Raw genomic sequence first — 25,256 nt, forward strand, 5'->3', positions numbered from 1 at the left:
TTTGTGTGGTTTTCACTTTTGCTTTCCTTTTCCCAGAAGCTCCTTGCCCTGAAATGGCTGGTGACTACATGTCCCACCCCTGCCTCAGCCACCCCCTCCTGCCTCCTTCAAAGGGAGCTGCCACCCTTTGCTCCCTGTGGCCCAACAAGACAAACAGATGCCTCTCTGGTTGCCATCTTTCATTGCAAGCATCAAAATCAATATTGGCTGGGTTGAAAACTGGTCAAAAGGCTGGACCAGGTCTGCTTGGAGGCCAGTCACCGGGGGTTTTCCCCAGGGGTCAATAACGGGTCCAGACTGGGGCTGCACGAAGGTTTCTCGGAGGCAGGGGCAAGGTCACTGCAGGACACACACTTTTGGAGCTGTCCTGCAGCTCCTCTGACTCAAGAGCCTTTCCAGGATCTCCCACCTCACCTCCCTCCCTTCCCAAACTTAACAATTAAGCTGGAATTAGAAAATTAACCCCAGCTCTAATAAATGCAGAAACCCATCCAGGGGGTTCGTGTAGTTGGAACCGCTTTGGGGTTTTGCTTTCAGCCTTTCTCCGCCTCTCACTTGTGTCAGGAAGTACAAGAGGTCATGTTTGGCGCCAGCGCCTGCCGACCCACCCATCCCCGCTGCATTTCCCACAGCCCTTGGTGGAGGTGCCAGCAGCTCGGCTCTCACTGCTCCGTCCCAGGGACATCACTGATAATGAGCCTGGTAAGGATGTTCCCATCCTCGCACCCCTTTGCAGGCACCTCCCCGCACCACATTCATGCCGGGATCGGGGGGGGAGACGATGAACGGGGCTTGTCCCGGGACGTCTCCAGCTCAGAGAAGCTGGGAAGGAGGGGTGGCTTTTGCCCAAGCCAAGCCCTTGCGCCCGGCAGCAGCCATCAGGGGCAGGGGGTGACGGCAGGGTGGGACCCTGCCCTCTGTGCACGGGCAGGACGGCAGCACCATGGCACTGACCCCCATTTCTGGTCCTCTCTCCATGCAGGTGTCGAGCAGCTCGGTAAGTAGACTTTGGGGAGACCTCTGCTGGCAGACTGGGGGGCTCAGGGGGAGTTGGGGGCCAATGGGGATAGATCTGCCGCCTCCTCACATTCCTTCCCTGGCACGGTTAGACAAGGCAGCGTGAGGCATTCGAGTTTCTGCTGTACAAGAGTGTCCCTGGGCATGGAGAGATCTTTCAGGAGGTGTCAGAGAGCGAGTTGCAGCCTGGGGACATTGTGCTTTTCCCGTTGGACAACAGCTGGGGCAAGGTCATCCGTGGCTTCATGCACGCAGCCGTCTACTGCGGGGATGGAGAGGTCATACACTTCCAGTGTAAGCACCCGAGACCCTGCTCACGGTTTCAATACGGCGGTGGCCGAAAGGCAGCCGGTGCCACGGTGGCTGGGCCAGGGCAATAGGTGGCTCTCGGTTTTCCAGACACCAACACTGGGACAACCAGTGGTTTGATCAGCAAGGAAGGCTTCAAAGCCATGAAAAAGAAGAGGGGGAAATTCGAGATTTACCGGAAAAAAGGCGGGATCAACCTCAGTGACTTCCGTCAGAAGGTCAGGGAGGTGATGGAATGTGAAGCCAACTATGACTTGGGCACAAACAACTGCATCCACTTTGCGCTCTACCTTCTGGGCTTGGTGGACTTCTACAAACAACTGGTAAGCGTGGAGCTGGGTGTCACGGCCGTGGTGGGACTTCTCCTGCACCCACAGCCAGTCCCGCATTTGCATCCTGACCCGATTCCCTGTGGGGCGGCCCATGGGTGGTGGGGACAGTGGTGGGACAGCAGTGGGGACAGCTGAGCCCCTTGCACATGGACAAGTTTCTCTTGCAGGTGGTTATCAAAAAGGAAGGTGGCAGCAGCGGCAGCTGGGCCGTGAGTATCCCCATTGTGAGCCCTCCCCAGCGGGGCTGTGGGGTCCCTGGGAAGTTTTTGGGGTTCTCAATGAGGGCTGGGTCACAAGGAGGACTGCGTTTTCCCCAAAGAGGGCTGGGATCCCCTGGGGGTTGGGGGTCCATGGGAGAAGAGTGGAGTCCCAAGAAGGGTCCTGTCCCCGGGAGGACGGTGGGGTTCAAGGTCCGGCCTCGTCACCAGTAGGGCTGGGTTCCCAAAAGAGGGATGGACTCCCCTGGAGGACTGTGGTGTCCTGGGAGGGCAGGGTCCCCAGGAAGGCTGTGGGGTCCCTGGGAGGGAGTTCTCCCCAGGAGGGATGGCGTTGCCAAGGTGCTGGAGTTGCCAGCAGAGCTGTTGTGTCCCCTGCAGGGCTGGGGTACCCAAAGAGAACTGCGGGGTCTGGGAGGGCTGGGTTCCCACGAGGGCTGCAGGGTCCTCAAAAGGAGCTGGGGTACGTAGCAGGGCTGGGGTCTTTGGGGGGGCTGCGGGGTCACCAGGAAGCCTGTGAGGTCCCCGAGATGGGTGGGGGCCCTGGGAGCCCAGTGAGGAGCCCAAAGTGGGCTATGGTCTGCAAAGGGGACTGCAGTCCCTGCGAGGCCTCTGGGGTCCCAAGGAGGGGTCGGCTCCAGCTGCCAGCGCTGGCAGGGGATGCGGCTGCAGGAGCACAAAGGGCAGGGCAGGGGGTTGGGGCACCGTCCCCCCCCTTTCCAGGCCACCTGCAGCCCCCAGCCCAGCACTGCAGAGGAGGTGCTACATGATGCGAGGGATGGCAGCAAAGCGTCACCACAGCCCATCTTCTCTCCCAGTTGTACCCATTGCCGCAGTGATGGAGGCCACCATGAACCTGGGGGACCAGCGGGGCTCGAGCATCCTTCCCTGGGAGACCAGCAATGCACCGTCTGCTCTGGCACCCCTCTTGCGTGGCAATAAATGGTTGCACTAAGAGCCTGTGACACCCTCCTTGATTTGTGTGGTTTTCACTTTTGCTTTCCTTTTCCCAGAAGCTCCTTGCCCTGAAATGGCTGGTGACTACATGTCCCACCCCTGCCTCAGCCACCCCCTCCTGCCTCCTTCAAAGGGAGCTGCCACCCTTTGCTCCCTGTGGCCCAACAAGACAAACAGATGCCTCTCTGGTTGCCATCTTTCATTGCAAGCATCAAAATCAATATTGGCTGGGTTGAAAACTGGTCAAAAGGCTGGACCAGGTCTGCTTGGAGGCCAGTCACCGGGGGTTTTCCCCAGGGGTCAATAACGGGTCCAGACTGGGGCTGCACGAAGGTTTCTCGGAGGCAGGGGCAAGGTCACTGCAGGACACACACTTTTGGAGCTGTCCTGCAGCTCCTCTGACTCAAGAGCCTTTCCAGGATCTCCCACCTCACCTCCCTCCCTTCCCAAACTTAACAATTAAGCTGGAATTAGAAAATTAACCCCAGCTCTAATAAATGCAGAAACCCATCCAGGGGGTTCGTGTAGTTGGAACCGCTTTGGGGTTTTGCTTTCAGCCTTTCTCCGCCTCTCACTTGTGTCAGGAAGTACAAGAGGTCATGTTTGGCGCCAGCGCCCGCCGACCCACCCATCCCCGCTGCATTTCCCACAGCCCTTGGTGGAGGTGCCAGCAGCTCGGCTCTCACTGCTCCGTCCCAGGGACATCACTGATAATGAGCCTGGTAAGGATGTTCCCATCCTCGCACCCCTTTGCAGGCACCTCCCCGCACCACATTCATGCCGGGATCGGGGGGGGAGACGATGAACGGGGCTTGTCCCGGGACGTCTCCAGCTCAGAGAAGCTGGGAAGGAGGGGTGGCTTTTGCCCAAGCCAAGCCCTTGCGCCCGGCAGCAGCCATCAGGGGCAGGGGGTGACGGCAGGGTGGGACCCTGCCCTCTGTGCACGGGCAGGACGGCAGCACCATGGCACTGACCCCCATTTCTGGTCCTCTCTCCATGCAGGTGTCGAGCAGCTCGGTAAGTAGACTTTGGGGAGACCTCTGCTGGCAGACTGGGGGGCTCAGGGGGAGTTGGGGGCCAATGGGGATAGATCTGCCGCCTCCTCACATTCCTTCCCTGGCACGGTTAGACAAGGCAGCGTGAGGCATTCGAGTTTCTGCTGTACAAGAGTGTCCCCAGGCACAGCGAGATATTCGTGAAGGTGTCAGACAGCCGGTTGGAGCCCGGGGACATCGTGCTTGTCCCCTTGCAATAAGACTCTGTCAGCTTCAGCCATGTCTTCGAACACACAGCCGTCTGCTGTGGGGACAGAGAGGTCATACACTTCCAGTGTGAGCGCCCAACCCCCTGCTCACGTTTGGGACATGGCAGTGTCCAAAAGGCAGCCAGTGGCACAGTGGCTGGGCCAGGGCAATGGGTAGCTCTCGGTTTTCCAGAAATGAACACTGAGAAGACCAGTGGTTTGATCACCAAGCAAGTCTTCAACGACATGAAAGACACGAAGGGGAAATGCCAGATTTACCTGAAAAAAAGGCAGGGTCAACCTCAGTGACTTCCGTAAAAAGGTCAGGGAGGCGATGGAGAGGAAAGCCAACTATAATTTGGGCACAAACAACTGCACCCACTTCGCCCTCTACCTTCTGGGTTTGGTGGACTTCTACAAACAACTGGTAAGCGTGGAGCTGGGTGTTCACGGCCGCGGTGGGACGTCCCCTGCACCCAGAGCCAGCCCTGCATTTGCATCCTGACCTGATTCCCCCTGGGGCTGGCTCATGGGCAGTGGGGATGGCAGTAGGGCAGTGGTGGGGACAGCTGAGCCTTGTCCCAGGGTCCCTGGGACCCCTGCAGTGTCCCCAAAGAGAGCTAGGGTCATCAAAGGGGGCTGGGGTCCCCATGAGGCCTTTGGGGGCCCCAGGAGGGCTGGGCTCCTGCTGCCTGCCCTGCCAGGGACCCAGCTGCAGGGAGCAGGAAAGGCAGGGCAGGAGGTCGAGGGGACCTTTGCCGGGGAGCGGGGGATGTTCTTTCCACTTGCTGGAGCTTAATTGCCATTATTTATTGGCTTTATTAAATTTATATGCTTTATTAAATTTTGCTACATCAAATGTGCCCATTTTCTCCCACTGCCTCACTCCTGCGAGATGGGGCGAGAGAGCTGCCCGGCTGGCAGCCCGCCTCTTGGGGCTTGCTAGCAGCAAAGAAAAATAGTAACTAAAATATCTGCCAATAACAAGAATTACCTGTAAATACTAATACTAATCGTAATACTACTAATAATAGTAATACTAATAATGATACTACGAATAATAATTACAATAAATAATATGTAATATACTATATACCATATACTCTATAGAATTATAGAATCATAGAATCATTTTTGTTGGAAAAGACCCTTAAGATCATCAGGTCCAATCGTTATCCTAACACTATCATGCCCCCACTAAACCGTGTCCCTAACCACCACATCTACAGGTCTTTTGAACACCTCCAGGGATGGTGACTCCACCACTTCCCTGGGCAGCCTGTTCCAATGCCTAACCACTCTTTTAGTAAAGAAGTTTTTCCTAGTATGCAATCTAAATCTCCCCTGACACAACTTGAGGCCAGTACCTCTTGTCTTGTCGTTAGTTACTTGGAAGAGAGACCAACACCGGCCTCGCTACAACTTCCTTTTAGGTAGCTGTAGAGAGCGGTAAGGTCTCCTCTCAGCCTCCTCTTCACTACGCTAAACAACCCCAGTTCCCTCAGGTGCTCCTCATAAGACCTGTTTTCCAGACCCCTCGCCAGCTTCATTGCCCTTCTCTGGAGTATAACATAGAATATTTTATATAATATGATAGAATATAAAATCTTTCATATTATATAATTAATGTATTATAATGTAATGTGTAATATATAACATATATATGCTATATGGTATACAGTATATAGCATATTATGTATAGTATGTGATATAGATTGTATATTATCTGATGTATTATGTATAACATAATGTAACATAATATAATGTAATATGTTATATATGGTATGGTATGGTATGGTATGGTATGGTATGGTATGGTATGGTATGGTATGGTATGGTGTGGTGTGGTGTGGTATGGTATGGTATGGTATGGTATGGTATGGTATGGTATGGTGTGGTATGGTATGGTATGGTGTGGTATGGTATGGTATGGTATGGTATGGTGTGGTATGGTATGGTATGGTGTGGTATGGTACGGCGTGACGTGATGTGATGTGATTTGATATAATGTAATATAATGTAATACAATGTGATATAATGTAAATATGTATAATTATATATAACCTATTATGATGTATGGTATATGGGAAGTGCTACAAGCACTACCACCAATAACATCCCGAATGACGCCCGTTTTACCGCTGAGTGGCACCCAAACCTGTGCGGCTCGCGGGGTGTGCGGGGCTAGGGACCCCTTTAGGGGGAGACAAAGCCGCCCCCCCGAATTTCGGGCGAGGTGGAGCCACCTGGGCGATGCCCCCCGCAACGGCGCATCCCCGGCGCTGGGAGCGCGGGGGGCCGCGGGGCGGTCCTGGCCCCGCACGGCGCTGACATCATCCCGGCATCCCAGCCGGCCGCATCCCGCACCGCCGCCATGGCGGCCAGCCCGGCCTACGGGGAGGAGAAGGGGGGCTCCTCCAGCCTAGGGGAGCCCGAGTACGGCCACGACCCCGCCAGCGGGGGCATCTTCTCCTCCGACTACAAGAGGTGGGGACAACGCGGGAGGGGGACAGGGGACAACGGCCGAGCCTGGCCCGGTAGCCGCCACCGCGGGCCTTGGCCGCCGTCCGCACCGGGGACGTGGTACCCGGCTGGGGTCTGGCCAAGGTCCCCGGCGTGGGAACAGGGATGGGTATGGGGACAAGGGACGCAGTCACGCCAGCACCACTGCAGGTTGCGAAGGCCGGGGAGGGTTTCCGGGGAAAACCGCGGGGTTTTGGAGGCGGGGGGGGGGTCTGCATGGGGACCCGGGTGATGGCATCCCGCATCCCCCCCCCCCCCCCCCCCCCCGCCATTGAGGTCCCCAGCGCGGGGAGGGAGCTGATAAATGTCACCCCTGTGTGCGGCAAGATGCTGGGGAGGGAGGCAGACGGGGGGGGGGGGGGGGCTGCGGAGCTGCAGAAACGTGGCAGTCCCTTTGTCCCCCCAGCCCTGGCAGAGTCCCCCACTCTGGATATGTCCCCCACCCTGACCTGTTGGCAGTGTCCCACCTTCCTGATTCACTGATGGTGTCCCTCATTCAGGCAGTGTCCCCTGTCCCTGGACACACACACCCCCTCCCCCCCCCCCCTTAATGCTGCAGCAGTGTCCCCCTGTCTGGCAGTGTCACCTGCCCTGCCCTGGCACTATTCTGCACTCTGGCAGTGTCCCCCAGCCCTGATGCTCTGTCCCTTCCACTCTGGCAGTGTCCCCCAACCATGACCCCCCGGCAGTGTCCCCCAGTCTGGATGTATCCCTTGTCTCTGACCCCCTGGCAGTGTCCCCCACTCTGGCAGTGACCCCCTAGTCCTTACACCCTGGCAGTGTCCCCCACTCTGCAAGTGGCCTCTCATCCCTGGCTCACTAGCAGTGTCCCCCAGTCTGGCAGTGTCCCCAAGTCTAGATATGTCCCCCCCAACCCCCAGTCTGGCAGTGTCCTTCATGCCTGATCCCCTGGCAGTGTCCCTCAGTCTGGATGTGTCCCCTGTCTGTGACCTGCTGGCATTGGCCCCATCTCACAGTATCCCACCTTCCCTGAGCTCCTGGCATTGGCTTCTACTCTGGCAGTGTCCCCCCAGCCCTGACCCCTTGGTAGTGTCCCCTGTTCTAACAGTGTGCCCCCCTCCTTGATGCTCCAGCAGTATACCCCTGTCTGGCACCATCACGGTCCCTACCCCTGGCTGTGTCTCCCAGTATGACAGTGTCCCCCCAACCCTGCCCCTCTGGCAGTGTCCCCCAGTCTGGCAGTGTCCCCACATCCATTACCACCTGATAGTATCCCCCAATCTGTCAGTGACACCCCAGTCCTGACCCGCAGGCAGTGTTCCTGAGGCTGGATGTGTCCCCTCCTCCCTGCCCTGCTGGCAGTGTGCCCCAGTCTGGCAGAGTCCCCGCTATGCCTGACCCCCCAGGCACTGGCCCCATCACCTTCATGCTGCCCTTCCCCAGAGCTCGTCCCCTTGAGGCCACACTAGATCTGTCACCATCCCCATGAGCCGTGCATGGCACATAGGACAAAAGAAGTGCCCCCCTAGTGCCACCCCGTCACTCCGGTGGGACACCCACAGGTGGCCCATCCTGCCACCCCACCACCCAGGTAGGACACCCACAGGGGGCCCATTGTGCCGCCCCACCACCCAGGCGGGTGTCCCATCATGACGTGGGGGTCCCTGGCCAGGACAGAGACACTCAAAGAACCTGGGGAAGGAGCTCCCTGGAATGTCCCCAAGCCCCAGCTGCAGGACGAGTGTCTCTTGGGACGTGACTCCCTGGGGCGGCCTCGTCCTCTGGGAAGGACAGCGTGATTGTGGCTGCAACCCAACCCCAACAACAGCATCAGGTTTCAGCTGGCAGTGTCAGGAGGAGGAGCAGGGCCACAGCCCTGCCACGGTCCTCAGGGCCACCACCCCCGGCTGAAGCCATGCTGTCCCTGCCGCCGGTGCAGAAGCTGCTGCGGCAGCTACCAGTGGGGCCAGCTGGCTGGCCAAAAACACCAGCGGGTGGTGACACAGCCGAGGAGGTGACAAGCCCGGTGCTGGCCACTGAGGCTGGACAACCTGCCTGCTACAGCGCCCTGAGAGCCGATGAGCTGCAGCCACTCACCAACCCCGAGCCTGCAGTGGCCACTGGCACAGGGCCACCGCCGCGGTAAGACCTCTCCAAGGACCCTCCCTGGGACTCTCTGTTGATGGTGGCTCTGGCTGAGCATCATCCCGTGGGTGCCACCCTCAGCTGCTGTGGATGGATGCAACCTTGCAGGTCCCCCAGTTTGGTGGGGACAGATGTCTTAGAAAAGTGGACAGTGGCGATGAGACAATCAGCCTTATAAAAGGCTGGTGGCATTTTCCCAGCCCAGGGAGGGGACAGGGGAAGGGCTCTGCATGAGGGTGCACTGGCACATCCATACCACCATGCCCATGAGAGGACAAGGGACACCCAGCCAAGCTGGGCTTGTGGCCAGGATGGACCAAGGATGAGCATCTGCTCCCTGGGAAGTGGTTTGGGGACATCCTAGAGTGACAACCACAGCCGGGCTGGGGCAGGGTCCTCATCCAGGTGCCCAGGATGGGGACAGAGGTGGGTGCTAGTGCTGCACCAGTCCCTCCAGCTCCTCTTTCACCTGGCTGTAACCCAACTCCTGTCCCCATAAATGTTGCATGGTGACGGTCGGGTTGCCAGTCTGATGGCAGGCTGGAAGCCAAAAAAAAAAAAGACTAAAAATGGTTTTAAATAGCTAAAAATGGAAAATGGGAATTTTTTTCCCCCGGTGCTGTGCAGGCATGATGACCTCAAGGAGATGCTCGATAGCAACAAGGATTCACTCAAGCTGGAGGCCATGAAGAGGATCGTGGCGGTGGGTGTTTTCACCACCGGCAGTGCCGGTGCCGAGGCATGCCGTGCTGAGCCGTGCTGTGCTGTGCCGTGCTGTGCCATGCCATGCCAGCTGCCTGGTGTCATGCTGCTTCTTTACCCCCTAGATGATCGCCCGGGGTAAAAATGCCTCTGACCTCTTCCCTGCCGTGGTGAAAAACGTTGCCTGCAAGAACATCGAGGTGAGGAAGGTCTTGGGTGGCCCTGGTGGCATCCATGGGTGTCCCCAGAGTCTGGCACCTCCCCTGCAGGAGGTTTTTGGGAATGGGCTGGGGTTTGGGAGCTCTGAGGTGGCCCCACCACCTTCACCCCTCAGGTGAAGAAGCTGGTATACGTCTACCTGGTGCGCTACGCAGAGGAGCAGCAGGATCTGGCCCTGCTCTCCATCTCCACCTTCCAGCGAGGACTCAAGGTGGGCTGGTTTGGGGACCTAGGTGCGGAGGTCTGGGGGGCAGCAAGCCCCCCACGGCTGCACTGCAGCCCCGTGCGTGTCCCCACAGGACCCCAACCAGCTGATCCGAGCCAGCGCCCTGCGGGTCCTCTCCAGCATCCGCGTACCCATCATCGTGCCCATCATGATGTTGGCCATCAAGGAGGCTGCCTCAGACATGTCCCCATACGTGCGCAAGACAGCTGCCCACGCCATCCCCAAGCTGTACAGGTAACATTTTGGGGGTACCAATAAGGCTCCAGTGCTGAAGTCTCAGCTGCTCGGTGCAGTCAGGGACAGGCAGGGCTGTGGGGGCAGTTTGGTCCAGCTGCACCTGCCCTCCTATTCCCTCACAGCCTCGACTCGGACCAGAAGGACCAGCTCATTGAAGTGATCGAGAAGCTTCTGGCGGACAAGACCACGGTGAGCATGGTGCCATGTCTCCACTGCTCTTAAATCTGGGGATGTAACCATCCCCGGCTGACCCAGCGTCCTTATGGGGATGCAGATGTCTCCACCGAACTGATGTCCTCGTGGGGATGCAGCCATCCATGCAGAGCGGGCATCCTTGCAGTGATGCTGCTGTCCCCACCGAGCCAGCGTCCTCATGGGGATGCTACCATCCCCACTGATATGGCACACCCATGGTGATGCAGCCATCCCTGCAGGGCTGACATACTCGTGGGGATGTCACTGTCTCCACCAAGCCAGCATCTTCACAAGGAAGCCATCATCCCCACCAAATTGGCATCTTCATGGGGATGCCACCATCCCCATCAAGGCAGCATCATGATGAAGATGCCACCACCCTGGTGAGTCACCCCAGGCTTTCCCTCCGCAGCTGGTGGCCGGCAGCGTGGTGATGGCATTCGAGGAGGTCTGCCCAGAGCGCATCGACCTCATCCACAAGAACTACCGCAAGCTCTGCAACCTGCTCATTGACGTGGAGGAGTGGGGGCAGGTGGTCATCATCAACATGCTGACCCGCTACGCACGCACCCAGTTCCTCAGCCCCAACCAGAACGTGAGTGGGGGAGCCTCAGGGTGCCCTGGGAACCCCCGGGGAGGTGGGGTGAAGGGAGGTGCTGTTGGTAGGGTGCAAGGCGTCGCACCTACCGGCAGGAGTCCTTGCTGGAGGAGAGCGCCGAGAAGGCTTTCTATGGCTCTGAGGAGGAGGACACCAAGGATGCTAAAGCAGAAGCAGCCTCTTTGGCCAAGCGCAAGCCCTACGTCATGGACCCCGACCACCGTCTGCTCCTGCGCAACACCAAACCCCTGCTGCAGAGCCGCAATGCCGCGGTGAGCCCCCCACTTCAGCCCTCTTCGTCCACTGAGGCCACCAGTGGTGTCTGGGCTCGTGCTGTGTACACCCACCGAGGAGCCAGCAGGGGCCTGAGGGACACCCAGGGATGGGGACACTCTGAGGATGGACGTCCTCAGGGTCAGGCTTCCTCTAGGTGCTGCCTGGTGGGACACTGGGGGACACAACCATCCCTCGGGGTGTCCCTGTGCCAACTGGGTGACACTCAGGTGTGTCCCTGCAGGTGGTGATGGCTGTGGCACAGCTCTACTTCCACCTGGCACCCAAGGCGGAGGTTGGCGTCATCGCCAAGGCGTTGGTGCGGCTTCTGCGGAGTCACAGGTCTGCGGCACCTGGGTTGTGGTGGTCCCCTACCCTGCCACCCCAGTTGGTGTGACCCATGGGGAGCCCCAAGCCCCTGGGAGAGACGCCCCAAAAGCCCATCCCTGCAGGGATGACAGGTTGGGGTGAATTGCCAAAAAAGAGTGCTTTTTGGCCCAGCCCAGTCCAGACATTGGGCAGCAGCATCATGGTGGCACCAGCCTGGTGGTGGATCCTTCCCCATCTTCACAGGGACTTGCTGTGGGGGTCTGGCCCTGACCCACTAATGGTGGTCCCTTTTGTTCTCATAGTGAGGTGCAGTACGTTGTGCTCCAGAACGTGGCCACCATGTCTATCAAACGGCGGGTGAGTCTCGGACTTGGTGTGGGAGGAGTTGGCCCTGTTGACTCTGGAGCAGAATGAGGGCTAGCCAGCAGGGTCACCAGACCCAGCTACCTGTGGGTGGCCTTGGCAAGGGGAGGACAGAGATGGCATTAACACCACTGGCTCTGCACACAGGGGATGTTTGAGCCCTACCTGAAGAGTTTCTACATCCGCTCCACAGACCCCACTCAGATCAAGATCCTCAAGGTGAGCTGGAAGCACCCAGCAGAACCCATCGCTCATCGCTTTGGGGCTTCATGGAGCCCTTCCCTAGGGAGCATCTGTCCTCCATGCCCTGGGAACAGGAGAACAGCAAGGACCCCATGCCCCATGTTGCTCATCTCTTCCTCTTTCCCACAGCTGGAGGTCCTCACCAACCTAGCCAATGAGACCAACATCTCCACCATCCTGCGGGAGTTCCAGGTATGCCATGGCCATATTGAGGCCACCGGGGTGCCACCCTGCCATGGCTCTGGGTGCCAAAACAGCACTGTGGAGGAGAGCCCCACCAGGAGCAGTGGGCTCAGGCCATGCCAACCTCATGGGTGGCTCCAAAGAGGCCCAACATGTGACCATCACACAGGGGGGATGCCTGGCACTGGCATGTGACATGTCATGTGTCCCTCCCCATGCCTGCACAGACCTACATCCGCAGCATGGACAAGGACTTTGTGGCGGCCACCATCCAAGCCATCGGGCGCTGCGCCACCAACATCGGGAAGGTGCGGGACACCTGCCTCAATGGCCTGGTCCAGCTCCTCTCCAACCGGGACGGTGAGTGCACATGGTGGGGGTGAAACAGGGGCTCCATTGCTTTCAAGGCAGGACCCCGCTGAGGACAGGTCTCTGCCCGCAGAGCTGGTGGTGGCCGAATCTGTGGTGGTCATCAAAAAGCTGCTGCAGATGCAGCCGGCTCAGCACAGCGAGATCATCAAGCACATGGCCAAGCTCACCGACAACATCCAGGTGGGTTGAGGCATTGCATGGACCACAGGACCTGGGGAGTGGCAGTGGTGCCACGTGCCCGGGGGCATTTTGCAGGTGCCGATGGCGCGGGCCAGCATCTTGTGGCTCATCGGCGAGTACTGCGAGCACGTGCCCAAGATCGCACCCGACGTGCTGCGTAAGATGGCCAAGTCCTTCACCAACGAGGAGGACATCGTCAAGTTGCAGGTCATCAACCTGGCAGCTAAGCTCTACCTGACCAACTCCAAACAGGTACCAGGGATGTGGCCCAATGGCGTGCCTCAGTTTCCCCACCAGGGAGAGGCTGGCCCTGAGCATGTCCTCTGGCGCAGAGCAAGCTGCTGACCCAGTACGTCCTCAACTTGGCCAAGTATGACCAGAATTATGACATCCGCGACCGGGCTCGCTTTATCCGCCAGCTCATTGTGCCCACCGAGAAAAGCGGGGCCCTCAACAAGTATGCCAAGAAGCTCTTCCTAGCCCAAAAGCCTGCTCCCATCTTGGAGTCCTCTTTCAAAGGTACCCACCCCTGGTCACAGGGCACGGGGACACGGGGCCAGCTGTCACCACGGTGCTACACAGCTGTCCCTGATCTGCTTCCACCTCTCACCCTGCTGTAGATCGGGACCATTTCCAGCTGGGCTCCCTGTCCCACCTGCTCAATGCCAAGGCTGTGGGTTACCAGGAGCTGCCCGACTGGCCAGATGAGGCCCCCGACCCCTCTGTGAGGAACGTGGAGGTACGTGGAGCACCCCAGGGTGCTGAGGTGCATGGCAGGGCCAAGGTGGGAGCATTGTCTTGAGATCTTGGGAGAACCCCAGAAGGTGCCGAGGTGCTGCTCAGCTGCCCCATGTCCCCCCTCTGGTGCCCACACACCCGCTTGAGGACAGGAGGGGGGCAAGGGCTGCTGTTTGGGACCCCCACCCATGGGCGATGGCCCTGCTCCATGAACCCTGTGCCGGCAGGTTCCTGAGTGGACCAAGTGCACCAGCCGAGAGAAGAGGAAGGAGAAGGTGGAGAAACCTTTCTACTCCGACTCGGAGGGCGAGTCAGGGCCCACAGAGTCGGCAGACAGCGGTGAGGACCGGGTGGCACGGCAAGGCATGGGGTGGGGGCCGCTGTGGTAGGTGGGGCATCGGGCAGGGGTCACTGCGGCAGAGACATCAGGCAGGTGCTGCCATGGTGGGGCATGGGGCACGAGCTACCATGATGGGGCATCAGGCAAGGAACACCTTGGTGGGGCACGAGGCAGTGGCCACCACAGTGGGACACTGGGCAAGGGACACTGCAGTGGGGACATCCCATCATGATGGGGATGTGGCAGGGGGATGCAGGGACATGGTGGGGGGAAGCAGGGATGTGGGGGTGGATTGGGGGGATGCGGCAGGAAGATGCGGGGGTGCAGTGGGGATGCAGTGGGACACAGCAGGGAGCTGTGGGGACGTGGGGGAATGCTGCAGCAGGACTGAGCCGTGCCCCCCACAGAGCCCGAGTCGGTCAGTGAGGAGAGCGGCAGCAGCAGCAGCTCCAGCAGCTCCAGCTCCGGCAGTGAGGAGGAGGAAGACGAGGAAGAGGAGGAGGAAGGCAGTGAAGAGCAGTCGGAGGACAAGGAGGAGGAGGAGGAGAAGAGGCCAAAGAGGAAGAAGGAAGGCTCCCAGAAGGCAGTCCCGGAGAGCGCGGGCAGGTACCCGCCGGGAAAGCGGGGTGCCCCCAGCCAAACTCCAGCCCCCTCTGAGATGGGCTCTCCCCACAGCCCCAGCGAGGAAGAGGAGGAGGGGGCAAAGAAGGCCAAGAAGAAGGCACCGCAGGGGAGGAAAGGCCGTGCCGAGACCTCATCAGAGGAGGCCAGCGCCTCCGAGAGCAGCTCCTCAGGCTCTGACTCTGGCTCCGAGGCAGAAGCCAAGCGGAGGAAGGCGGTGAGGGCCGGGCTGGGCTGGGGGCAGTGTGGGGACACCCAGACCCCCCCATTCACCACCAGCCCCATCTCTCTGCCCCCTTGCAGCCCCCCAGCAGCAGGGCCGGCCCCAAGGAGATCTCCTTGCTCGACCTGGATGACTGTGAGTGGCTGCCTGGGGCACATGGGATGGCTGTTGCAGTGGTGCTGGGGAAACTGAGGCACAGGCGCCCACCTCGCTGAGGTCAGGGCCCCGCGGGTCCTTAGGGAGCTGCCGAGTTGGGATGGGGACCCAGTGGGGTGAGCGGTCCTTGTCCCCAGAGGATGGCTGTGGGACAGGTGGCTGTGCCAGTGGGGCTGTCCCTGTTGGGGCTGTGCCTGTGGGATTGTCCTCATGCAGTTGTGGCCATGGAGATGTGCCTACAGGGTTGTCCCCATGGAGGTGTGCCACGGGGGCTGTCCCCATTTGGCTGTCCTCAATGGGACTATGTCACTGGGCCTGTCCCCACGGGGCTGTGGCCCATCAGAGCTCTGTTAACCCTTTCCTCCCCCCACCCCGCCCACCCTGCAGTCACCCCACCTCCTCCCCAGCCTGTCCCCTCCAGCAGCATCGTCTCCACCAGCCTGGTGACCGACCTGGAGGGCCTCACACTCACTGACTCCTCCCTGGCACCTGCTGTAAGTGCCCCCCACGCCCTTCCCGGGGGGGTCCCAGGACCCCTGCCACCCATAGGGGACACAGGGAACGAGTCAGCAGCCCACACCAGTCCCTCGGTTCCTTGCAGCTGCTGAGCCCGGCGTTCGGCGCGGTGAGGACCTACGAGCTGCTGCACCGCATGGCGGGCGAGGGGCTCTCGGTCGAGTACTGCTTCAGCCGCCGGCCATTCCCGGGGGACCCCCACATGGTGGCCGTCCAGATCCAGATCTCCAACAACACTGATGCTGAGGTGAAGAGCCTGCGGGTTAGCGAGCCCAAGCCGCTTTCCGGCATGCGGATCCAGGAGTTCCCCGAGATCGGTATGGCACAGCCATGATGCTGCAGGCGGGACGGGGACAGGGGGTGGCTGGTGGAGGGGACGTAGGCCACGGTGGCAGCCCTGTGGTTTCAGAGCGCCTGGCGCCCGGGAACACGGCCAGCGTGGTGATGGGCATCGACTTCTGCGACTCCACCCAGGCGGCCAACTTCCAGCTGTGGTGAGCGCCCAGGCAGGACAGGATGGCTGTCCCAGGGGATGGGGACAGCGTTGGGGTGCTCCAAGGACGGGGGACAGTGGGGGCAGGGCACGGGGTCTCCAGGCCGTGGGGGAAGTGGGATGGGCACCGACATCCCTCCAAGAGACATGGACCAGCAGGGGACAGGTGATGGCCAGACAAGGCATGGGGTACCCCAGGGGACAGCAGGACAGGGCATGGAGTGCCCCAAGGAACAGCAGGATGGGGGTTTACGGTGCTCCAGGGCACTGGGGACAGACAGACAGGCATCCTTCCAGGGGATGGAGGAGGCGGGAGAGAGCATGGGGTGCCACAGGGGACAGTGGGGCAGGGCCCCTCCAGGGGATTGGAGACAGCAGGACAGGCACCAGGGTCCTTCCAGGGGTGGGAGGACACTGGGATGGGCACACAGGGTGGTTGGGGGGAGAGCAGGAAAGGCACTGGGCTCCCTGCAGGGAACAAGGAGGCAGCAGCAGCCCCAGGTCCAGCCTGGAGGGTTTCCCCGTTTCCTGAGGCCTTTTGTGCCTCAGTTTCCCTCCAGCCACCTCCTGCCCAGTGGCACATGAGGTGGGATGACATTTTGAGCATGTGCCCCCCTCAACTGCCTGTCTCCCCAGCACCCACACGCGCCACTTCTACGTCTCCATCCAGCCACCCGTGGGGGAGCTCATGGCCCCTGTCTTCATGAGTGAGAACGAGTTCAAGAAGGAGCAGGGTGAGTGGGGGACAGGGACGGGGCGGTGCGCGGGCACCCACCACCCCAGCGCCGATGCTTACCCCCCCATTTTGTCCCCTCTGCCGCCCCTGCCGTGGCCCTAGAGCACCTCACGCGGCCGGGCGAGGGTAAGTGGCTGCTCAGTAGGCCCCTAGACTAGCTCTGCTCCCCTCACCCCCCTCCTGCACCCCACAGCCTACGGGTTGGGGTGACCACTATGGTGTCACGGTGTCCCCAACGGGTCCCCACGCGGTGTGAAGGGCTCGTGTTGCCCCTGGCACTCCCAGCACTGTGTTGAGTGAGTGACGGGGACACCCTGGCCCTGCGTCCCTGTGCTCCTGGAGCAGCAGCATCCATGCTCTGACCCCGCCGATGGGGGTCTACGCTGAGTGGTGGGTGCTCAGTTCCCTGCAGCACCCAGCCCCACTGCTGCTGGTGACTGGAGAAGCCCATCCCTAGGGACGTGGCTGCTGTCACTGGTCAGGGATGTGGGGACAGGCCCGGGAAGAGTTGCAGAAGGACTTTCCTGACTCCATCTCTGCTGGGCTGGAGAGGAGCAAGCAGGGCAGCCAGTTTGGGATGTTGTGGGTGACCCGTATGCAGGGACCTGGTGGCCGGAGGGTCTTGGTTTGGGAACAGCAAAATCAGGCCCAGGAGGGACATGGCCACTGGGTGAGTGGCCAGAGACAGGCAGGTGCCTCTGCTGCCCGCTCCAGGGAAGCTGATGGGCATGAGCGAGATCACGGAGAAGCTGACGCTGCCCGAGAAATGCCGGAGCGACCATGCAATCGTCCAGCAAGTGACCTTGGCGGCCAACGTGGGCCGCGTGCCCTGCGGTGCCGACAACGAATACAGGTAGCCAGACCCCCACACCGGGACCAGGCAGGTGCCGTCACCTCCCCAGTCCCACCTGAATCACAGCAGGGACACGCAGGGCTTCCTTTAGGACAAGGAGCCTGCCTGAACCCACATGTGACGGTGGCCACGGGTGGCAGATGCTGGAGCATCATGGGGGACAGGAGGGTGACAGAGGGACAGCTTGCCCTGAAGCCCTGTGTTCATTGGTGCACAGGTTCGCGGCCAAGACGATGACAAGTGGGAGCCTGGTGCTCATCACTCTGGAGCGACGGGAGGGTGCTGCGGCCCAGCTGACCGTTAACAGCGAGAAGATGGTTATCGGCACCATGCTGGTGAAGGACATCATCCAGGCCCTAACGCAGTGACGGCCAGGCCCTGCGCACCCATGGCCCTGCCCTCCCACCCCCCTCTGGCCCACACCACTCCCTGAAATGCTCCCATCCCCAATTTCTGCTGGGTTATTCCCTGCCTCAATCCCCAGAGGGGCGGCAGGCAGCTACCCCCGGGCCAGCTTTGCTACTGGGAGGAAGGAGCGGGACAGGGCGGATCGGACACTGGGCGATGTCGCACTTGGAGGGGCAGCAGTGGCTGCAGCCCCCACAGGAGCACAGCGTGCCTCACCCCCGGCCCCTCACCACTGTCTCCCAGTGTAACCCCTATTTATTATGGCCAGGATCTCCCAATAAAGCTCTTCTTGAACCCGCTCCCTTCCCCTCCTCTGCTCTGAGCGTACAGCAGCCGGATCAGCCCCAAATTGCCACCAAGCAGGACTCTGCCAGCCTCCCCAGGGCAGCAACAGGGGACATCAGGGGACCAGCCATCCATTAAGCAGCTGGGGACATGCAAGTCCCTTGAGGGTGGCACTGCTTGAATCGGGAAGCTGCTAGCTCTTGGAAAAAACCTGGCACAGGGTAAACCCCCCTGGGGCTTGGCAGAGGGTGGGAGGCGTTCAGTCCCAATCAGGGATCTGAGGAGTCCTGGGAAGTTTCCAGCTATTTATTCAAAGCAGAATTGCTCGTGGTTTGACCGCAGAAATACCTGCTATGTCAGGGCTGGGCCTATTCTGCAGTGTCACCGGAGGGATTCCTGGGGCCAACTCCAGGAGGCTTTTCCAAACCGGGGAAAAAAAAAAAGAAAAAAAGGAAATTTGACTCTTTACCAAGATCTCTCCTCCCAGCATGGGTTGGGTGGGATTTAAGAGAGCCCCCGCTCTCCCTTTCCAAAGCTGCAGCCCAACAAGGAGCCAGGCCCAGCACCGGGGGTACAGGATGAGCAAAGGACACGTGAGAAGGTCCAGACCCCAAATCAGCTCAACTCCAACCCCCGCTGCTTCTTCAAAAAGGGTGAGGGGCCTTTCTGCTTTTTCCAGCATGTGGGTAGGAGATGGGATAAAATCACCTTTATTCTTTTGATGGGTGACAAAATACTGTCCAGAACAGAAGCACCACCAACTGCTGGCATCAAGCAGGGGAAAGCCCATTTCCACAGTGACCGGGGCCAGAGCCACTGCCTTGCACCAGGGGGGCCGTGGGGGGGGGGCTGAAGCCAGCGCCACCATCACCCCTTTCCCCTTGAGGAGAAGCCCCGTTTTAACCCCTCGGGGGTCCCATTCCCGCACTTCGGGGCACAGCGAGCGCTGCAGCCTGGGGCGGCCCGGGGGGGGACTGAAGCCGCTGCCGGGCGTCGTGTGAGGGGAAGGAGCGACACCGCCTGAGGGCGGGAACCAGCGCGCGCCCACCACTCCGCGCGGCGCACGCCGGGATAGGGGAGGAGTAATGGGGGGCGGGGGGGGGGGGCGCCACGCGGCGGGCGGGAACCGTGCGCATGCGCCTCAGCCCCTCCCCTCAGTGGCGCCCCCCCCCTTCGCTACCCCCGTGGGGCGGCGGCCCATAAAAGCCGGCGGGGCGGGCAGGGCTGCCCGCTGCTGTCGCTTCCCTCTTCTCTGGGATCCGCCCGCCCCGCAGCGCCGCCCATGGCCTTCCCGCCGGTGAGGGGGGGGAACGCGGGGGGGAGGACACACGTGCCGGCGGGCCCGGTGCCTCACGGAGGCGAGGGAGGGAGGAGAGAGGCGGTGCGCGCGGCCCCTTTAAGGCCGCCCCCCGCGTCACGTGGTTTCACACGTTGCCGACGCGCGGAGGGGGGGCGGGGAGTGGCGCTGAGGCGGTTTCCCGCCCTTTTCTGTGTGTGGCGGCGGAGCGGGGGGTCGGAGCCCCCTTTCCCTCGGGGACTAGGCTCGGGGGGGTGGGGGCCGAGCCGGGGCTTAGACCCCGCTCGGCCCCCCGCCCGGGCCCCGCTGCTGAGTGAAGCCCTGAGGCCCTGTGCTGCCTTCAGGGATGAAGCTGTTACTGGAGGAAACCCAGTGGTCCCAGTCCAACGAGCAAGAGAGTTGCCCTCATCCCAGGTTATTGGGGGGTTGGGGGGGGGTGTGAAGCTGGACTGGAGGTGCTGAGTTCTGTTTCGTGCTGGTAGGGTGTGTTTTGGGTTAAGTGGGTGCTTGTGGCCTTGCTTGGTAGGGAGTGGTAGTGCTGAGTGCTTCTAAACTGCCTTTTAGCTCTGTTTGCTCTGTGTGCCGCTATTTTACTCTTAAAAACCAGGTGACTGCAGGCTCCTGGCGTCTGTTGGCGACCCTGGAGGCTTAATTCCGAAGTGCAGAATGGGCAAAGGCAAGAGACAAGTCTTCTGAAAAACAAGTTCTGTTGGGGTTTTTTTACCCTTCAGTATTCCCCAGCTAAAACACATTAATGCTCGTTGCTCCTGCCTTTTGTGATAGGCTAACCGTGTGTGTTGGCAGCTGGAGAGTTGGTGAGGGGCTCTGGCTGGAGCTGTGCAAAGGGTGGGAGCTGTGTTTTGTGAGGAGTTTCAGAATCCTGTTGCTTTGCTGCAGTTTATCTCGACTGGAACACTCTCCCTAAACCAATTAAAACCTTATTCTGCTTTGATAATGTGCTGAAACAGGCTGCTCTGATATTGCTCGTTTCCAAAGCTGCTTGGATAAGAGCTTCAAAGCATCTTGGTGCTCTCAAAATACCAGAAAAAAATAGGTGCCTCAACAGGGAAGCTTCTTTAAAAACAGGAGTTTTGGCAAATGTTCTTCTGAAGTCAGTGCTCCCCTGTAAAATAAGATCATCAAAATCCCTTGCAGTCTTGATTCCAGCCAGGTGTGTTCCAGACTCTCTCTACACAGAGTAAACCCTGAGAGAGCTGCTTAAGCTCAGCCTTGCTATTGGTGAGAACTGATGTGCCCTAGCTTAACCCTGTCTGGGATGAGTTCGGTGTGTGAGCTTGTTGCTTTGTTAGCAGCGTTGCTTGGTAGCAACCAATTTTATACTTTATATTTACACCAATATTACATTTTATATCAGTGTAGCAGACTTCAGCTTGAGAGGCAAAAAGGACTTTCAGAGCTGCCTTTGATCAAGTATGGAGCCGTATTGGCTTGATTTTGTTGAGACTGACACCATTTTAACAGCATCTTAAATTTTGTCTCGGGGTTCAAGGCACTCTTGGCTGTAGCTGCAGCACTGAACCCCTTTGGGCATTGGCGTGGCACTGCCCCAGTGCGACTTCTACGAAAGATGTAAAAAACGCTGAACTGTAGCAGAGGTGAGGGAGCCTTGTCTGCTCCAGAGTGTCCCTAGGAGCTAATGCACATCGTGGCTGTACCGGCAGCTGAGCTGTGTTTAATGACTTCCCTAAGGATCAGGATATCCTAACCCTGTGCTGGCGCCGCTGTGGTGCTGCGGGTTCTGCCTAGCCCTCGGATTTCGTTATCTGTAGGTTTCTTACGGGCATGTCTGCCTCGGGGCTGTGGAGGTACCTTTGTTTCCGCTTATCTTGGACATCTTTGGTGGCTTTTGCTGCCCAAGTGTATGTTCCACTGACTCAGTTGCTGCAGGGTTTTGTGTGTGTCTCTGGAGTGCGACCTCCTGCCGGTAAAGAGCAGGCTGCAGCTGTGGGGTTTGCTTGGGGCTGATGGAGTGGGAACTCCAGAGACCTGACAGCCTCTGTGCTGCCGGCTTCTCGGTGCAGAGCCTGCAAACAAGAGCTCTCTACCATGGTGGTAAGCAGTTGTCTGTCTTTTACTCTGAGGGAGTGGAAACTCCTCCTCCCTATTCCAAGTCAAGCCTGGCACTCTTTTTCTCACTCCGCTGTTTTGTTTGGAGTGCTAGAGGTGTCTGGAGCCTGACAGTGCCCTCCTTGAGACCTCGGAGTGTCCTGGGGATGCCTCTTCATGCTTGAACATGGGTTCTTGGCTAAGGGTTTAGCTGAGCCGGGATATGATGGACTGTACTCCTGTCTGAGAGTCTCCTTGCTGTGTCTTTGTGGGATGCTTCTTGGGTCTGTGTTCCAGGTCTACCACAATGAACCTGAAGCCTCTAAATTGCTCTGTGGCACTGCCTGCTACTGCAGAGAACTGAATTGCCTTTCTCGTTTGTTTCTGATCTAGGAAAATCCCTAAAACTCTCAGCTCTCAAACAGACTTACAGGTGTCAGGAAGCAGTGTTTGACTTGTGATGACTTCAAGTGACCTGTGAGCTGGATCATGCTTCTGTATTGACGTGTTCATCCAGTGGCTGCACCGATAAAATGGTGTCCCCTCCTGGATTGTGATTGTGTTCTGTAGCAGGCAGGACCAGCAGAGAACGGCTGCTGTTGGGTCTCTGGTTATACCCTGTGTCTTACAGTGTGCCAGGTCACTGCTGGGGCCTGTGGAAGAAGGACACACCAGTGCTCCTGGACTGGTGCCTCGGTGAAAGCCAAAGGGATCATCAGCTCTGAGTGTGGGCTGGAGCTGTAGTTGCTGCTGTGTGGAGGACTTCCAGAGAAGCCTGAACAGGCAGTGTGTGTTTAACTATTGCAAAATCCTTCAAGATGGAGCCCTGAAAGCTAATTCTAGCTGGGCTCGAGAGTGCTCCTTTGCTTGTCTTGGCTTGAGGATGCGAGAGCGGAGCAGGTTCTGGAGGACGCGGCCTCAGGCGTGGTATTTCCCTGTGCGTTGGCATTAACACGGAGACTAAAGGATATGGACGTATTCTCCAGCTACACGTTTGCAAACTCTTTCCACCGGGCTGTCCAGGCTGCTGAATGCTTTGGGCTCTGCGTGCTTTGAAGGCCTGCAGAGCTCTTTTCAAAAGAATATCTTCGTTCGAGGGGTACAGGGAGGAGGGTGAGCTTTACCAGGGGAAGAATGAGCCACCTCCTACAAGGAGTTGGATGCCAGCTCCTGTGTCCGGGATGCTTGCAGTATCTCTAGGATTTCCTTGATGGTCTTAAGGTTAAAAGCTCTGTAAGTGGAAGGAATTTTTGTAGAAATATTTGGCCATACTCTTACTGTTTTCTGTTCTTGTATGTAGCAGGACTGGTGCCGCTGTTTGTGGGAAGCATCAAATGCTAAATGAGCAGGAATGGGTCAGGCGCTTGGTTTGCTGCTCGGGTTTATTTTTGTCTTGCGAGCACAAACTCCTAGGGAAAAGCTTTGCCTCCTGCTGTAAGTGGTTCTTTAGCAGTAACAGGAGTAGAATATGGAGTTTCTCACTTGTGCCAAAGCAGCCTGATGTGGCATTTCTTTTTATTAAAGATGACTGGCAATACTTTCTTCAATTAAGCTGCTGTATTCCTCAGCTGCTTCTTATAAAGATAACTTAAAGCTTGCTCTGCCTGTTTCCTCTTGTCTGAAGCTCGCTTTCAGCCCTACCTGTTCTACTGTTGTCTTGTAAATGCTCCTGAATTGTGCTTGCAGAGTCCCAGGAGCTTATCTGGGGGGTGGGCTGAGCCTTTCATTAGACAAAGATCCCGGACCCCAGTGCTGAATGGATGTTAACAGCCTTAAACGGGCTGAAATCCCGAATCAATTGTTCAGGTCCTGCCTGGAGGCATCGTGTGAGTTGACAATTCAGTAGCTTATTCCTGCTGCTTCCAGGACAGGGATTCCTTTGCTTTTTATCTAAAGGGGGGGGCGGGGGGGGGGGGGGGGCGGGGAGCAGGCAAGGAGCTCTTGTGTGGAGAAACTATCAGATCGTATGTTATGGCAGTAAAACGACAGGATTGGGGGGAAAATGCAAGCCCTGTAACTTGGGCTGGACTGAAGTTCCTGTGTCCACGTGAAATTCAGTTCAGACCTGCTTTCAGCCACAGGCCACGTACTGGAAAGATCAGTAAGGGAGGATTTGAAAGTAAAACCAGCTCAATGCTTCAGGCTTGCTAGTGGATGAAGCAGGAGGAGAAATGTGGGGGAAGCCAGGCCCGAAACTCTTGCAGGAACACATCCAAAAGGTAGATGTATTAAATATCTTCTTGACAAGTACAAATGGCCCAATTTAAAGCCATAGGCTTCTGTGTATCTTGGGGTAGCAGGGGCTTGTTTGCCAGTCTCACTGCGATCCAGTTCTTTGAATTTGGCTCTAACTCTATTTGCTTAATGGCAAGGATTCTGCTCTGGAGGCCAAGACTGGCAAGGTTGTGCCTTCCTGCTCTTCTTTTTAATGTGGGTCTTAATTGATAGTGATACCATTTGCTCAGCATGCTCAGGAGCAGAGTTCTGCTGCAGTGGCTTTTGGGTGGTGGGAAGACCTGCCCTTGGTCCAAAAATGCTGGTTAGAAATGAAGTTTAGCAGCTTCTAGGTTGGCAGAGGCTTGAATGTTGTGCAGCTGCACCAAAAATGAGCCTGGATGTGGAAGTGGCTTGCAAGCAGCTGGGGGAAGCACCTGCTCTTGCTGGTTCTCTGGACCAGCACCAGCAAGCAGGAGGGGTTTGGTGTTTTTTTCCATGCAGAGGAAGCTTTACAAGAGCTCTGGTTGCTTAGGATGGTCTCAAAACCTTGATGCTGGTAGGCCAGTGCCTATGGAGGGTTGTGCTAAAGCAGAGCTGGTCTGGAGTAACCTCCCTTTGTGGTCAGGAGCTGCTACCTGAAGGGAAGATTCTCTGCCTCTCCAAGGGAGACCTTAGGACTTGGGGCTATGTTTGATTCTCTGGGAAGCCATGTTTCTTCTGCAGGCCTGTTTTCTGAAGTGATTGTGTGGCTGCTGACTTGGTCCATTCCCAGATGTTGTTCAGAGCTCCCAAACCTGGGTGGTAAAGTGAGTCTTGCTCTTCTGTGCACAGGAGGAGCTACTGTGGTTTCTTGTGGTGGCTGCCTTGACTGTGAGCATCCCCCTCATCCCCCAGTATCAGGAGGCTGATTCTGGGGAGAAGGCACATGCCTCTGTTAATCAGATTGTTGCTTTAGTGTTGTGTGCTGGAGAAAAGCAGCAGGGAGTTCATGTTAGCAACCAAACTAGTTTGGGTGCTGTGGCTATTAGTCTAAAGTCATCCCAGCCGTGGCGCATTGGTACCTGTTTGCGACTAGGGCAGTCCTGGTCTGATGTGCTGTGCTGACAAATTGCTGACCTGTTTGCTTAACTGTTTCTCTGATGCCAAGAATTGTACTTCTGTGTTGCTAAGACCTGGTGCTAAAGCTAATGTGAGTGTTGGAGGCAATCCAGACTTTCCACAATGTGTTGAAAGCTGAGTGGTGAGTACTAGCCTGCTTGACACTAATACTTGTTCTTTTTTACCAGAAAGAAGATACTGGGAGGAGCATAAAAGACTGCTGGGATAGCCCAGATGCCCCTGCACTTTCCACTTGCAGCAATGCAGATATATTTCGCCGAATAAATGCAATGTTGGACAACTCCTTGGATTTCAGTGGAGTCTGCACCACACCTGTCACAAAAAACAAACGTGACATCCTGCCAGGTGATATATTTGGCTGGGT

The 25,256-nt window shown here is 58.1% G+C and overlaps 3 protein-coding genes across 12 annotated transcripts in view; all 3 read left to right on the forward strand.

The window, feature by feature from the left end:
• Positions 1-24: 24 nt before the first annotated feature.
• On the forward strand, positions 25-2,830 carry LOC147414701 (uncharacterized). The gene is made up of 6 exons (XM_086471416.1): positions 25-702; positions 983-997; positions 1,110-1,311; positions 1,417-1,649; positions 1,826-1,867; positions 2,692-2,830. The coding sequence occupies exons 1-6, from the start codon at positions 478-480 to the stop codon at positions 2,710-2,712; spliced, it is 738 nt and encodes a 245-aa protein (XP_086327542.1). The 5' UTR covers positions 25-477; the 3' UTR covers positions 2,713-2,830.
• Positions 2,831-6,447: 3,617 nt separating this feature from the next.
• AP3B2 (adaptor related protein complex 3 subunit beta 2) lies at positions 6,448-17,867 on the forward strand. Of its 6 annotated transcripts, XM_086471308.1 has the most exons (28): positions 6,448-6,560; positions 9,330-9,405; positions 9,530-9,604; positions 9,739-9,834; positions 9,923-10,083; positions 10,209-10,275; positions 10,694-10,876; positions 10,975-11,151; positions 11,397-11,494; positions 11,785-11,839; positions 11,993-12,064; positions 12,218-12,280; positions 12,499-12,631; positions 12,714-12,823; positions 12,899-13,075; positions 13,156-13,342; positions 13,444-13,562; positions 13,789-13,900; positions 14,309-14,507; positions 14,577-14,739; positions 14,826-14,880; positions 15,289-15,395; positions 15,503-15,734; positions 15,827-15,911; positions 16,547-16,644; positions 16,749-16,772; positions 17,361-17,499; positions 17,717-17,867. In XM_086471308.1, the coding sequence occupies exons 1-28, from the start codon at positions 6,448-6,450 to the stop codon at positions 17,865-17,867; spliced, it is 3,327 nt and encodes a 1,108-aa protein (XP_086327434.1). The 6 variants fall into 6 exon arrangements, with proteins under 6 accessions (XP_086327434.1, XP_086327435.1, XP_086327436.1 ...); XM_086471309.1 differs by lacking the exon at positions 16,749-16,772; XM_086471310.1 differs by lacking the exon at positions 16,749-16,772 and having other exon boundaries at positions 14,309-14,487; positions 14,608-14,739.
• A 1,607-nt stretch (positions 17,868-19,474) lies between these two features.
• Positions 19,475-25,256, forward strand: part of CPEB1 (cytoplasmic polyadenylation element binding protein 1) — a 41,179-nt gene continuing 35,397 nt past the window's right edge. For 3 of the 5 annotated variants that reach the window (XM_086471442.1, XM_086471440.1, XM_086471441.1), the window contains exons 1-2: positions 19,475-19,489; positions 25,060-25,237. In XM_086471442.1, coding sequence (XP_086327568.1) covers positions 19,475-19,489; positions 25,060-25,237 — 193 coding nt within the window. Of the gene's footprint in view, positions 19,490-25,059; positions 25,238-25,256 lie in introns of those variants that run through there. The other 2 variants (XM_009946383.2, XM_086471444.1) reach the window with 1 other exon arrangement.

The sequence above is a fragment of the Leptosomus discolor genome, chromosome 11, assembly GCF_034619465.1.
Source record: "Leptosomus discolor isolate bLepDis1 chromosome 11, bLepDis1.hap2, whole genome shotgun sequence".
NCBI lineage: Eukaryota > Metazoa > Chordata > Aves > Leptosomiformes > Leptosomidae > Leptosomus > Leptosomus discolor.

Excerpts from the sequence above, each read along its gene's own strand:
- AP3B2 (XM_086471308.1), top strand. The coding sequence starts at position 6,448 with ATGGCGGCCAGCCCGGCCTACGGGGAGGAGAAGGGGGGCTCCTCCAGC. Across the intron at positions 14,508-14,576 it reads GTCCCGGAGAGCGCGGGCAG|CCCCAGCGAGGAAGAGGAGG; the intron begins GTACCCGCCGGG and ends CTCTCCCCACAG. Across the intron at positions 15,396-15,502 it reads ACTCCTCCCTGGCACCTGCT|CTGCTGAGCCCGGCGTTCGG; the intron begins GTAAGTGCCCCC and ends GGTTCCTTGCAG.
- LOC147414701 (XM_086471416.1), top strand. The coding sequence starts at position 478 with ATGCAGAAACCCATCCAGGGGGTTCGTGTAGTTGGAACCGCTTTGGGG. Across the intron at positions 1,650-1,825 it reads TGGACTTCTACAAACAACTG|GTGGTTATCAAAAAGGAAGG; the intron begins GTAAGCGTGGAG and ends TTTCTCTTGCAG. Across the intron at positions 1,868-2,691 it reads GCAGCAGCGGCAGCTGGGCC|TTGTACCCATTGCCGCAGTG; the intron begins GTGAGTATCCCC and ends CTTCTCTCCCAG.